The 14,946-nt window shown below is 42.4% G+C and overlaps 1 protein-coding gene across 1 annotated transcript in view; it reads left to right on the forward strand.

The window, feature by feature from the left end:
- KALRN (kalirin, RhoGEF kinase) overlaps positions 1-14,946 on the forward strand; it is a 583,131-nt gene that overhangs the window by 226,302 nt on the left and 341,883 nt on the right. Inside the window, exon 10 of the mRNA XM_012639639.1 lies at positions 4,086-4,208. Coding sequence (XP_012495093.1) covers positions 4,086-4,208 — 123 coding nt within the window. The remainder of the gene's footprint in view (positions 1-4,085; positions 4,209-14,946) is intronic.

The raw sequence follows: 14,946 nt of genomic DNA on the forward strand, positions 1-14,946 counted from the left end.
GAACTCCTGAGCTCAAACAATCCGCCCGCCTCGGCCTCCCAGAGTGCTAGGATTACAGGCGTGAGCCACCGCACCCGGCCTATCTGAACATTTGAACATACATATACCACACATGCTTCTCTGCTGCCTGAGGGCCCCTCAGACAAAGACAAAAGGATGAAACTTCCAATGTTGGAAATGCTTAAATGTCAGTTCAATGCCATCAACAGGAATGAATAAGTATCATCCTGTACTACCTTGACTATAACTGGTAATTGAATATAACAGGGAGATGATTATAAGGGGTACCTTGATGGGTACTTATACCTGGATAGGGTCCAGGGTTTGCCTAGAAAGTCAATTTAGTCTTCAGCCAGTGATGTTCAGATTCTGAGGCCTGGATCGTACTAACTGGACTCACCAGAAGCTGACAGATATCCATAATTCCAAGGCTGCACATAAATTTATGGTGTGTAATGTAGTTGTCAGGCACTGCTGTTGTCTGCTCAGAAACACATTTCTCTGCTTGCAGAGTCTACATGGGAAGTTGGATTGTACTCCCAGGGTTGCAAGACATGGAACGAGGGTCAAGAGAGCTTGTAGTCTAAATGTGTATATCATGTAATGGTGGCTCTGAATAAACTATGTGAAACAAAATATTTCGAAATCAGCATGTTAAAAAATACTTCGTATATTGATTATGTTTACCTATCCTCAAGTACTTTTTTAGTCTTTGTATATTACTATAGTAACTTTGTGTACTTCCTAACTTATTTGCTTTTTAATTTGTTAACTTGATTTCTGCACAGTTCCTGAAAAATCATCAAGGTTGAACATGTTTTCCCCACAGCTTCAATTCTAATGGCAGAAATTGGACTAAATGGTGGCAATGTAACATCACAGAGCATCAGAGTTATGTTTTAACTAAGTAAAAGCCTCTTAAATATGAAATAAATAGGTTATTTTTAAGTGATGGAGGCATAGCTAATTAAGTAAACTAAGTGTCACTAACTGAAAACGAATTGACATTTTAAAGAAAGCAAAATAACTTAAAAAGGAAACAAAGTGCTTTTTTAAAAAAGTTTAAAAGTTGTGAAATCACTCCATGGGAGTACAAAAACTACCTGTGTGTGAACTAATAGATGAAAAATAGTCCTTTTCACTCATACTCATTGCAGCACTATTCACAATAGCCAAAATATGGAATCAACCTAAGTGTCCATCAACAGATGAATGGGTAAAGAAAACGTGGTACATAGACACACAATGGGATACTATTCAGCCATAAAAAAGAATGAAATCCTGTCATGTTCCATCAGTACATTGATGGAACTGGATTATATTAGCTTAAATGAAATAATCCAGACACAGAAAGACAAATATCGCATGTTCTCACTCATATGTGGGAGCTACAAAATTTGATCTCGTGAAAATAGAGAGTAGGATGATGGTTACCAGAGACTGGGAGGGGTAGTGGGGAGGGGGCATGCAGAGGGGATGGCTAATGGATGCAAAAACACAATTAGTTAGAAGGAGTAAGATCTAGAGTCCAGTAGCACAATAGGGTGACTACAGTTAATAATAATTTATTGTATATTTCAGAATAACTAGAAGAGTGAAGTTGGAATGTTCCAAACACAAAGAAATGATAAATGTTTAAGGTGATGGATATCCCAGTTACTCCAATCTGATCATTACACATTGTATGCTTGTATCAAAATGTCATGTTTGCCATAAATATGTGCAACTATTATGTTAAAAATCAAAAACAAAACATTTTTTTAAAAAGAAAAATATTCCTCTTCAACCAATTTGTTTTAGAATAACCAATTTTCTTAAAGCCTGAGATAAAAAAATGAAATAAAATAAAATTCATTAAAATATTGCCAGATAAGCATGTCATACTTAATTGCTCAAAACTAAATTTTAAAAAAATATTGTAATCTGAAAAATCTGTTATAAATTCCAAAGCATTCATGAAAACTACAGACAGCTCTTTTATAAACAAAAATTTATCCTCAAACCCCAATTCATTCTCAAGAGATTAATGAAGGTTTAAATATGCATAAAAATTCTAAAACTTCACTATATACTTGGTATACAATATATGGGAATCCTTGTGAAATATTTATCTTTGACCTTGCTGAAGCTTGTGACTCCCCTTACAATACGGAATTGTGGAATCTAATTTTTAAAACCAAGTAAAAATACACTCTTCTAAATTTTTTGGTTGAAATTTCGCCATAAGTAATTCTAGAGAAACACAGGCTTTTCTAAGAAAGGAACATGTAGTACTGACTTTCAGTGTTTGTAAAAGGTTAAAATCCAGTACTACCTCAATTTCTTTTTATGGATGTGCCTCCAGAATATCTTTTAAAAATATATTGCCAGAATATGTTATATGAAGTGTTAGAAATCTCCATACTTAATGTTTAAATAGTCATTTTTCAAAAAAAATTTTCTTCATGTAATGGACAGCTACTTGACCTTCCATCTTTATTAAGTGGCTGTTTGTTAAACCTCACTTTAATATTCATATACCTTTCTCTGAACTAACACAGTCTTGGTGTGGGTTTTGTGATACTGTCACTGAAGACTTTGAAGACTTCCATACTTTATAAATTGCTGGCATTAATTTATTCCAAATATCAGAGGAAGTGAAGCCAAAGGCTAGATTCTGTAGAACTGGAACTCCCATACCTGTAGTCCATGGAATGATTTGGTCTACCGCTGCTTGCCACAGGGCAATCCATCTAAGAAACAGAGAGATGAATTAAAGCATCCTTTTAAATAGACCTGTTTATCTAAATCGTTTTCCAAAAAGGCCTTCTAAAATCTGGAAAGGCCAGTACCTCATTAATCAAATGTTTAGTTGATAGCAGGAGTGGAGTGGGCTCAGTTGAGTCTTGGCAGGATCTACAACAGGTGTGTCTATGCTATAATTATGATTTAATTGTGGCCACCTGATTTATTGAGTGCCAGCTCTTCAGAGAGCAAAAGATGAACTGCTTCCATTGTCCCTGGGAAACACACTTTTTTTTTTTATTTCAGCATATTATGGGGGTACAGATGTTTATGTTACATATGTTGCCCTTCCCCCTCCCCAAGTCTGAGCTTCAAGCGTGTCCATCCCCCAGATGGTGCGCATCGCACTCTTTGAGACACACATTTTTGTTAGGTCATCTGTGAGAATGCAAAATGGGCGTTAAAGGCTTTGGTCCTCCCTGCATTTCAAGGTCTTTACTAAGGAGTTCCCGCTCCCCCCACCAAGTGCCCCTCAAGAAAACTTACTTTCTCCCCCTCTGAGCATCCCCACTTTCACCCCTCTTCTATCCCAGCCGCCTCTGTTCCAACTTCCCTCAACGTTGAGGTAAATGTCTTGAAGCCAAATCACTAGATCTTTACCTGGAAGAATGTGGAGCCTCCACTGCTTCCCAGAAGAATCACAGATACTAAAGGCCTTAGGATGCAAAGACCTTAATTTTTGTGGTTGGTTGGTGTTGATTGGAAGAGAGAGGTGGAAAGACGCCAGAGGGGGCTGTTGTCCTAGTGATTAGCTATCTTGAGCATCCAGCTGGAAGACCGACTACTGGATTTTACTTCCAAGATTAGGAAGGGAGTCCCAGGGGCACGATGAGGCCAGATACAGTGCCCGGTCACCAGTGCTGTGAGTGTTTCTATGGTGAAGCGACAGAGTCATGGGGGCCCCGGTAGTACCTGTAGTGGCCGACCTGCCACTACATAATTTCCTGCCAGTATCTGGCTTTATGTGGTTGGGTAGAGGTAGTGAGGGAGTTAAGCTGTGCCTGATGGTCTATATAGCTTGTTTAAAATAATTGACTAATTAAGGCTAAGAAAACTGAAAAAATAATAGGATATTCTGGAGATCAAAGAGGATTAGTTGAATTTAGTTAAAGGTGGGACCGTTATGTTGCCAATGACAGTAATGAAATCTCTTATATTCACAGTGGATTGAACATTTCCACCTGAACTGCTGCTTTCTGATTGGGAGGGGTAGGTAGTTAAGACTCTAGCAGTTGCACATGTTGTCACATGTCTTTCCTTCTGCCAGGAAGTCATTGTTTCTGTCTTCCTTCTGTCACCAGGTGTTGGACTGGATTGAAAACCATGGCGAGGCCTTTCTCAGCAAACACACTGGGGTTGGGAAGTCCCTACATCGAGCCCGGGCCCTGCAGAAGAGGCACGATGACTTTGAAGAGGTGGCTCAGGTGAGATGCCGTGTTTGGGGCTGTGTGTATAGCCAGGTGAGGAAGACCAGGGCTGTGGCTTTGGTGTTTGGTGGGGTGTGCTGCGTTGACATCCTGTGGCTTGCTGGGCTGCCTTCCTGCCCGATGCGAAGAGACCTTTGTCTTTTCTGGGATCACTAAGTGAGTGGTAAATAGACCCCCCAAGTTTCTGGTCTTCAAAGAAAAAGCTTCTGCTAATGTGATCCAAGATGCCTTGTCCACAAGGTGGAGCTGGAGGGAGGATTATTAGATCTGCATTAACCCAGGGCTACTGCTTGTGGTTGTCACTGCCTGTGAGTAGGAGTGGAAAATCAGCCCCAGCTCTGCTTGCAAAGCTGTGCCTTCAGGACCTAGAGAAAGAGATGGCACCTGTCCATCAGCCATGCAACCACAGGGCTGAGTGTGCCTTGCTGTCACTTGTACAATATTTAGTCTGCCGTTTATACAATATTTAGTTGTTTTATTGAGCACACCTGATCCAAAAAGGGCACTGTTTTCTAACTTGACAAAGATGCTGTATGAGAAGTCCCGACCATTTGTCTAATAGTGTAATGGTCTAAAAGTGTTTCTGTTCAGAGCCTTCACCTCAAAAATTTTATACTAATTCTGTTAGATTTCTCTATTGGGGAGTTTTTCAAATGGGTCCTGAAAATCTTTACCTTCAAGATGAATTGCTGCCATCCAGTTATTTTGGATGGAAGATAAAACCATGAAGAATAAGGCAGGGGAGGGTGTCCATATGGGTCTGAGGGGTGGGCAAGGATAAAAAAAAAAGCTAGGTTTTGCCACAACACAGCTTTAGCCAGGCTGGCTCCCATCCCACTATGCTGGCAGCCCTCCATGTGGGTGCCACCCTGGGCATTCTGAAGAGCCCAGCCCCCACCCAGGCAGGTGCTTGCTGTGGGTACATGAAGAGAGGGCCTGTGAAGAACCAAGCAAGAACAGGAAGATCGTGGAGTACTGCTGCATGTCTAGGGGAGCTGCAAGTACATCCTGAAAAGTGAGAGGCCTTAGAGAAGCCAGAAAGACCATGTCAGTGGTGACCTGAACCCAGGGAATGTGGGTGGATTGGATCCAACCTGTGGGATAAAGAAAGCCTCATATGGAAAGCCTTGTTCACTGTTGATGAGAATGTAAAACGGTGTAGCCACTGTGGAAAACAGTACAGGGGGTCTTCAAAAATTTTAAAATAGAATTGCCACAACATCCAGCAATTCTACTTCAGGATATAGTCCCCAAAGAATTGAAAGCAGGGACTCAAACAGATATATTTGTACACTCATGTTCACGATAGTCAAAAGGTAAAAGCAACCCCAGTGTCCGTTGACAGATAGATACATGGATAAACAAAATGTGGTGTATTCATGCAATGGAATATTATTCAGCCTTAAAAAGGGAGGAGATTCTAATATATGCTACAATATGGATGAAACTTGAAGACATTATGCTAAGCAAAATAAGCCATTCACAAAAGGACAAATATTGTATTATATGATTCCACTTATACTAGAGTACCTGGAGTATCCAAGTCCATAGAGACAGAATGTAGAAGGGTGATTGTCAGGGGCTGGAAGGAGGAGGGAACAGGCAGTTATTGTTTAATGGGTATAGAGCTTCAGTTTTGCAAGATGAAGAGTTTTAGAGATGGATGGTGGTGATGGTGGTGTAATGATCTGAAACTGTTTCTGTGTTCAGTGTTGCACAACACCGTGGATGTGCATAATGCCACTGAACTGCACACTTAAAAATGGTTAAGTTTTATGTTGTATGTATTTTACCACAATAAAAAGAAAATAAAGCCTCATAGTCACATGAGGACCTTCTGCAGAATGAGCTGGACTTTACTAACGTAGACACAGGTCCCAATATGCCTTCTGATGGACAAGATGTAGCACAGTACCAAAATGTCTGGGTGGCCTCGCATCCTGGGTGCCTCTCCAGTTTGTTAGGGGGCAAAGGACGGGGAGGGCCACATGCATCCCCCGACTGCTGAGAGCGGGGGTTGTGGTAGCTGCAGTGGTCTGTTGGAGGGGAGATATCCCATAGCTTTGTTGTGTCTACCTCCGGGCTGTCCTGTAGCTCAGCCCCTCCTCACTTAGGATGGATGTCCCAAAGCCACCCACAGCCCTGACCCAGCTCACTTCCCCTTGCTTTCTACCTGATGTCACCTCAAAGGCAATGCCATCCTTAGTTGTAGGCTGGAGTTTGTGTGTTGTTACAACAAGCAAGCTTCATGGTCGTCCTAACCCTATTTCTCCTGACTGCTCCTCCACCTTCTTGCTGATGTCTGATGTGTCTTTCACATGGGACAATGCCCTTCCATCAGCAGTGGGGACACACTAACTTAAATTAATACTAAAGAAAGAATGGACACATATTTGAGAGTGTGGTTCCATTACATATTTTGTCTCATACCAACCCTGAACGGTAAGTAGTATTACCCTCGTTCTATGGAAGACAGCACTGAGGCTCAGATTCTTCAGTGGGCCCAAGTCACTCAGCTTGCCAGTGGCTCTGCTGGGATTCAAACCCAGGTACATCAGACTCCAGAGTTATGTTTTTATCCTAATTCCATGCTGTCCCTCCTTATTGGGGTATAGGAACTGGTTGTAAAATTTATTTGAGTGCCCCTTTGCTCGTGTAAAGTGCAGGACAAAGAGCAAGAATGGGGGAGTGGCATCGCCACTGCAGCTGTCCTATCTCAAATCCATCACAGCTTTTCTCTGGCCCTGCCCGTGGGTAATCCACTGACATAATCCACACCTCCCGACTCTGCTTTCTGATAAGACTGTATCTTTCTGAGAAAGGAGAGAGAGTTCTAATGTCCAAAAGGTTCATGCATTTAGGAGGAATGGTTGCTCTGGAAAGGAGAGCAGCAGATGTGGACTATAAGGGAACACTTAAGCTAGGGGTCCTGAGCCACTGCATGGCCCTGTAAATAGGCCTCTAGAGATGGATTCTATGGTCTGAAAGTTAATCCTGTGTCATTCCCTTCTCACCACTCTGTGGAAGGGCGTGGACAGTGGAGCTGCCCAGCGTCCTATGTGTGTACCCGGAATTGTACTAGGAATTGTGTGTACTAGGAATTGTTAGTCCACATAGGAAAACCGACTGTGACCACAGTGAAGGCAAGTCGACTATCAGTGGCAGCCTGCCCGAGACCTGCTTTGTTCTGCACAATGTGATCGCCACGTTCAGGGGTGAGAACGGGGGGATCCAGGCAGGAAAGGAAAGGGCCCTTCTTTCTCTCTTGCTTGCTTTCGATTAGGTGAGGGCCACTGGGAGAAGAAGAGTGGATTTAATCCGGAATCAGAAAATTCTTGAGTTAAAAGAGCAACGACAGAAAGCTTGGAAACTCTTGTGCTTTATTTGTTGTTTGGGGTTGCTGTTTGTGAGATATGGTCAGGGAGGGTGCCGCACGTGTTGTGGAGTAGGAGGCTGGGAGGTCGCTTACAAGCAGTGCTCCAGACGGCCATAATTGAGTGAGAGAACCCCTTTCAACCTTATCATTTTATAGTTCTTTCACCTGAGGCTGATATGAGACGGGAATTCTGAGCACCCATTCTCTGTATTCAGGTCCAAAAAATCATCTTGAATCAAAGCAAAATGAGAGCTCTTGGGTCTGTTACAGCTCCTGGAAATTTGCCCTTCTGCAGGGAAGAGCAAGCCCTGGAGCAGAGAAGATGGCTGCCCACGGGGAGAGGCTGAGGCAGTGTAAAGCCCATGAACAAATACGATTCCACTCTGGGAATAGGGATGGGGGTCGGGGGTACCTGTGATTCTCACCATTGGTCATTCTTTGTGGTAAAGACATTAAGGAAGCTATTAAAGCAGCATAAATGGTATCCGTGAAAAATTAATGTAGCAATCTGTCATTAAACTTTAAGTTTTGTGTTTAATAGCTCTTGAACAAATTTTAAACAAATTCTTCAAATATCATTTGAAGGAGATGAAATAAGTATTTGAGTCCTCCATTCATCCTGCAGATGGCACTCTTTGGATAGCCAACATGGAAGCAGAGCTGACTGGGGAAAGGCACCACAGGCATGACAGTTTCCCTGGGGAGGACCCTGACGTTCAGGGGTGAGGGTCCAGGGAAGGGGGTACACCCGGGGATTCGTGTCTACAGGTCTTTCTAGTCCAAGCTACTGAGGTTGCGCATGCTCGAATAGAAGACCTGGGCACTGATGGGAATCCCTCCCATCCTTAAATCAAATACTTGACTCAGGCTGCCTATAATCTCACCAAATGACTCAGGCCGTAGGGTAGAACAGGTTTTAAGAGACACTTATACTTTTTGTGGCCATTAGATGTCATTGGGAGTATAAACAAATATTAGATGGAGTTGCTGCCCATAATAGCATAGCTGACAGGGGATAGATGTGTCCATACCTGCCAGGTGGTGGAATAGGACATGGTACTGTTCTGTTGTCCTGGGATATTTGCTATTACTTGGTAGGACAGTATGCAAGTGCCTGTGATTTAGATAGCAGCTGTGCCTGCTCTGTTAGTGGTCTGCTTCATGGCCTCATCATCTGAAATGCCAGATTTTCTGTAAGCTAACTTAGTCAAAAATTAGCAAGCATTCACATTCAAATATACATTGTCTAAAGTCTCAAAGCACCAAATCACATTTAAGCAGCTAAGCATATTAAGTACATTAGTGTAACATTTTTGAAAAAAAAAACAGATGATTGAAAGAAAAACTTAAAGAAACATAAAAACTATTAAGCACTTCAATAATCTCTGGTTAGTTGTTTCCCTAACTGTCCCTTGTTTTTTTCTCAAACTTGACAAGAACACACTTTTTAAAAAATCATTCTGAGTCTCAGGGTGAAAATAGGTGAAAATAGAGGGAAAGCATTTGGTGGATCCATCAGTGACCTTGCCCACCAAAGATACTGAAGCAATCAGCAAACCTGCCACAGCACTAAGGGCAAATAGAATAGGGTAGGTAACTTAGAGACATGGAAAGTCTATGCCCTCAGAGTTGGACAATAGGCCTCATTAATTTTCTTGTCCCATTAAGTCTCGTGTTGACTACTGTGAAAAGTTGAAGAGATCCACAGTTTCTGTCTTGAGGAACTCAAAATTTTATGGAAAACATGTATCAAACATACTCTAACCCTCTAAGAAATTCCATAGTAAGAAAGGAGACATCATCTTTGTTCTTTTAGGGTTTTCAAGGAGCATGTCTAGTGGGGCAGCCAATTCTGGAAATCCAATAAATATGCCTGCCGAGGGGATGGTGCAGTGACCTTCAGAGTGAGTTTCATCTTTTTCTTCGTGTCTGAGATGATGACCAATTATAGCAGCTGCAAATGCAAGCAGAAGGAAAGGTGGGAGAGCTTAAATAGCTGCTTTTTCACACTCCAGCTTCTTAGCAAGGATGAAAATTCTTAGGAAGATGAAAAAAATAGTGAGGAAGAAGGCCAGGAAAATGCAGAGAAACTAATGTCATGAAGTGGGCAAGTGGAAGAACGTGAAGCAGTAGACAAATAAACGACAATCTTACCCTTTGGATCTTGTGTGACACTTTTCCCTTTGGGGTGGATTTAGGACCTTCCCTCCATGGAGCACTGGGGAGAAGTTGCTGGCATGAGCTGATAGGGGAGGGTCTTATGACTGCACTCAGGAAGAAGATGTTACATCTGTGGATAACTCCCAACCAAGCATTTTGAAGGTCACTTTGTGTAGATACGATGTGAAAAATGTGGAAGGAGTAGGAACCAGTATCCAAGATATTACAGAGAGCCTACCATGAATCTCCCATCAAGCCCATGAACTGTCCCCGACTTTTGCTGCTTCCTGCAGGGGATACATGGTACATTCAGAAGAAATTGGGACTGCGTTTCTAATCATTTTAAAGTTCTGGGCATCAAATTGAAAGATTTGAAATCACAAGTGATGTTTTTCTCTCTTGTTCCATGTGATGGCAGTGACGAGGGAAAAGAAGGGAGGCTTTGAGAAACAAATGGCCATGTGGCTGATGTTTTAAAATAAATTTTGCAGAGCCGTGATGATGGACTTCCAGCAAGGGGTGGAGTGCATCTTTTAAAGATTGGAAGGGTATATATTGGCAGAAACCTTGTTGATCTATATAGAAGTGTTTAAGTGAAATTTGAAGTAGAGGAAGAAAATTATCCCAGTGAAGCCAAGACCAGGTATGTCTGGCACAGGCGACATAGAAATAAGCACCTTATGAGGGAAATGCCCTTAGATCACTTTGGGTTAAAAAAAAAAAAAAAAAAACAAGAATACAGATTGCAAACAATATTTGTAGCCTCTTTTTTTTTTTTTTTTTGAGACAGAGTCTCACTCTTTTTTGGTCAGGCTAGAGTGAGTGCCGTGGCATCAGCCTAGCTCACAGCCCCTCAAACTCCTGGGCTCAAGCGATCTTCCTGCCTCAGCCTCCCGAGTAGCTGGGACTGCAGGCATGTGCCAACATGCCCAGCTAATTTTTTCTATATATTTTTAGTTGTCCAATTAATTTGTTTCTATTTTTTTTTTTTTTTTAGTAGAGACGGGGTCTCACTTTTGCTCAGGCTGGTTTCGAACTCCTGAGCTCAAACAATCCGCCCGCCTCAGCCTCCCAGAGAGCTAGGATTACAGGCGTGAGCCACCGCGCCCGACCTATAGCCTCCTTTTTTGATAAACCAACAAAAGGCATGTGTAACGAGTATTGCACTTAAACTTTTAACACAAAAGATAAATATAAAAACAGTTCTGAGACCTTAGAGTATTGAGCTCATAACAGAAAATGGCAATAGAAGAGGATTCTCTGTTGAAATGACTTGTTCTAACAGGAGGGATGAGGGCATCTCAGGATGTGCCACATCTATATGAAATGTACAAGCTGGAGGTTAGTACACTATGGAGAAATAATATGAAGATAAGAGGAACACGAAAAATAAGCCATCATGTTAGTGGAGAGGCTCACAGTCTGCCCCATCCTATGGAGAGTTGGCAAATGCTGTTCTGATATGATTTCAGTTCTGGTGCAAGGAAAACTGTGGTGATGATGGGTGTCTTCAAATTTCCTGGGATCTCCTGGAAAGTTTGTGATGCTGTAAATAAAATTGGTTAGAGCAAAAGGGTTCTACCTGCTAGAAAGTGAATCATTGTAGAAAAGCTCAGAAAGCTCAGTTTAGGTTTTTGTCTAAACTCTCAAGAGCCTTGATCTTCGATGCAAGGGTTTAGATTTTATTCTTGGAGCAGAGAGGAATGTTAAAGGCTTTTGGGTGATATAAGAAGGAAAGGTATATATTTGCATTTCCCTAATGATTAAAAAAGAAGAAGAAGAGGGAAAGGTATAGTGAAGCCAATTCTAGCTTAATTCAGGTATCACTTCTAAGCCACAGGTTGCTTCTGTCTAAAAACAGAATGAAGTGCTTTGTGATATAGTGTGCTTCTTGTCCCTGGAGGTTTTCCAGCAGAAACAACCTTTTTTCCTGAGGATTAAACATCTTCAAGTCTTTCCCATCTTAAAAACAAATTAATTTTTTTGAAAAGCCACCAAGAATACTTTCTCAAACCCTACTTTCACCTCCGTTTCTCCTTCCCTTTGTAGTCCAGGTTCTTGGGAGAAGAGTTTCTATTTGCATCTCTGCTTTTCACCTCCCAGATTCCCTTTGACCCCTGCCATTGGGCTTTTTTCCTCTCTGGCCCACTGAGGTTAACCTTACCAGAGTCTCTAACAGGACATATTTGTTGCTAAATTCAAAGGATACTTTAAAGATCTTAATTGAGCTTTCTGAAGCATTGGACCCTGTCAACCACTTCCTCCTTTTAAAATTCTCTTCTCCCAAGCCTTCCATGACATGGTGCTCTCCTGGTTTCCTTCAGCCTTTCTGGCTGGTCCTGCTTAGACTCTTCTCCCTTTTCCCTAGGATTTGTTCCTCAGACCTTCTCTTCTCACTTTACACATACTCCCTGGGTAATTAGACTCTTTCTGAGCCTCAACTGCCACCCCTACTCTGATGGCTCCCACATCCACGTCCCGTCTCTCATCTCATCCCTGAGCTCCATGTTCACGAACCCATTGGCTCTCTGGACACCTCCATTTTAACTTTCAAAGGGTTCTTAAACTCAGTGTGTCCAAAATTTATTTTATTTTCTTCCTTCCACCCCTTCTGGTGTGTTCTTACTCTTGTGTTCCTCATGCTAATTAAGGACATCAACCACCCCCTTGCTCAAGCCATGAACTTGGGAGTCATTGTTGGCTCCTCCCTTGCTTTCACCCCTCACTGAGTCTATTGCAAAGTCCTATTGATTCTACCCCTTTAATATGTTTCTTTTCTTCCACCCCTGTTGCCACTATCCTAGATCAGATTTTCATTATCTCTTGCTTGGATTACTGCAATATCCTTCTGTTTTCCTTGACTCTAGTCATGATCTCCCTAAATCCATCCCTACACTGCCAGAGTGGCTTTCCTCAAATGCACATCTCATCATAATCTCCATTGGTAATGGAATTCATAGATGGCTTCACATCAGGGTTAAGTTCAGACTTTTGATATTATAACCTGGCCACTGCTTTACCTGGCTTTAGCTTTTACCCCTCCTGCATTCCCTCTATCCCACTCTACATTCCTGTTGTCCTGGAATTTTCCTGAATATGTCATGATAGTGACACCTACCCTGAGGAGTGATGTGAGGGTCAGAAATAACATGTGGCAGGGCCAGGCAGGGGCCAGGCACAGTGACTCATGCCTATAATCCCAGCACTTTGGGACGCTGAGATGGGGGCATCGCTTGAGGCCAGGAGATTGAGATCAGCCTGGGCTGCATATTGAGACCTCATCTCTACAAAAAATATTTAAAAATTAGCTGGGCATGGTGGTGTGCCTGTAGCTCCAGCTACTCTGGAGGTTAGGTGGAAGGATTACTTGAGCCCAGGAGTTCGAGGTTACATGAGCTATTATTGTACCACTGCACTCCAGCCTGGGTGAAAGAGCAAGACTCTGTCTCTGAAAAAGAAAGAAAGACAGGGAGGGAAGGAGGAAGGGAAAGAAAGGAAGGAAAGGAAGAAAGGGAGGGAGGGAGGAAGAGAAAGAACAAAAGAAAGGAAGAAAGGAAGAAAGGAAAGGAAGAAAGAAAGAAAAGAAAGAAAAAGAAATACCATGTGGAAAGTGCCTAATAGAGAATGTATTCATAGGAGATGCTCAGTAAATGGCAGCCTCTGTGGCAGCAGATGGTGACCATGGTAGTGCCAGTGGCTGGTAATGGAATACATCTGAGTTTCACTCCCATTCACACTAAGTTATCAAGTACCATGCTGTCATCTCTCAAGACTCAGCTTGGTGTGGTCTTCTGTGGGAGAGAGTAGGCCTGTGCTTTGAGATGGCCAGATCAGCTACAAGTACTGACCAATATTGTGCAAGCATCGTGGAAGAGATATTCACCCAATTCGACCAGTCAGAACCAAGGAACACCAATGGCGTAATGGTGTATGCTGCATCTGGGAGCCAATGGTGCTTAGAGATCTGAGGTGCAGGATGGGCAGCTTGCATCAGGAAGGCTCTCAACAGATAGCAGAGCTGTAGCCACTGGGCTGCAATTCAGAGCGCAGGATTCCTGGGGTACCAGGAAAGGAAATGCCTGGCTCCTAGGAACAGGACCAAATTGTAGTTGTCAAAACTGGGCACTAGGGCAGGGCTGGGATGGCTGCTAGTGGGGTCTGATGTGGAGGAGCAGTCTGTCAGTGAGACATGTGATTCTGTTTGATTTCTGTAACTGGGCTGGAGCTGAGCCATGGGGCCTGAGAAAAGGGATGAGGAAGGAGGAGAGTCTGTGAACCAAGCGAAAGCAGACTGCCCCTTCTAAAGGATTCTCTGCTGTCATGGCCCTTCTCAGAGGGGTACCCGGTGTGTAATCACTGGAGTTTCACAAAGTGACAACTATTTACCTTGCACAGTGACAGTAACATACAGATGGGAAGAATAAAGTTACTGTCTCTCAAGGAGCATTGGCGCAGTTTTGAAAGGAAACAGGGAGAGCTATTGCAGAGGAAAGATTTCTCTTCTGCCCGGTATTGATTCTGAAAGCAAACCATTTATTCCTGTGTCTTCCAATAATTAATTTCAACACAGGTCAACCTGCCCAGGTTAAGAGAAACAGAATGGATGTCCTTTCTCTTCTCCCTTCCTTCATTTCTGTGACACAGTGTGAGCAGGATGAGCTCAGGAGTGTGATTGCTGCTAGAGAAGCCAGCATTTGTCTAAGCTGCAAGTAGGAGGGAGTCCGGAATGAATCTGCTTGCAGAGGGAATGTACGCAAATTCCACAACAAAACTATTTCACTTGCATATTTCACTTGGAAAAGTAGTTGTAAGGTTTTAAACCTACACAATAAAGACAGACATACAAGAATAAATGATAACTGCCATTGATTGAAAACATACCTTTGCAAGGTATATCTCATTTAATCCTTGAAACAACTCTATAGAGTTGGTATTAATATCTTTCAGATGAAGAATCAGGCTTAGAGAGCATCATTCTAGGGCAGGAGGCAAGATCTGAACCCAGAAAGGCTGACCTCAGAACCCACACTTCTAGCACACTCACATTTAAAGGAACTGGAAAAAAACTGGGTTTATTCAACCTTTCTTTTTATTTTTTTTAAAAAGGAAGTTTCTGTTTGTATTTTTATTTTTAATTACAAAGCTACACATTTTTCAGCATAAAACATACAGACAAGCAAAAAAGAAACAAAAATAATC

Source organism: Propithecus coquereli, unplaced genomic scaffold, assembly GCF_000956105.1.
Source record: "Propithecus coquereli isolate 6110/MARCELLA unplaced genomic scaffold, Pcoq_1.0 Scaffold10, whole genome shotgun sequence".
In the NCBI taxonomy this organism is placed as follows: Eukaryota; Metazoa; Chordata; class Mammalia; order Primates; family Indriidae; genus Propithecus; species Propithecus coquereli.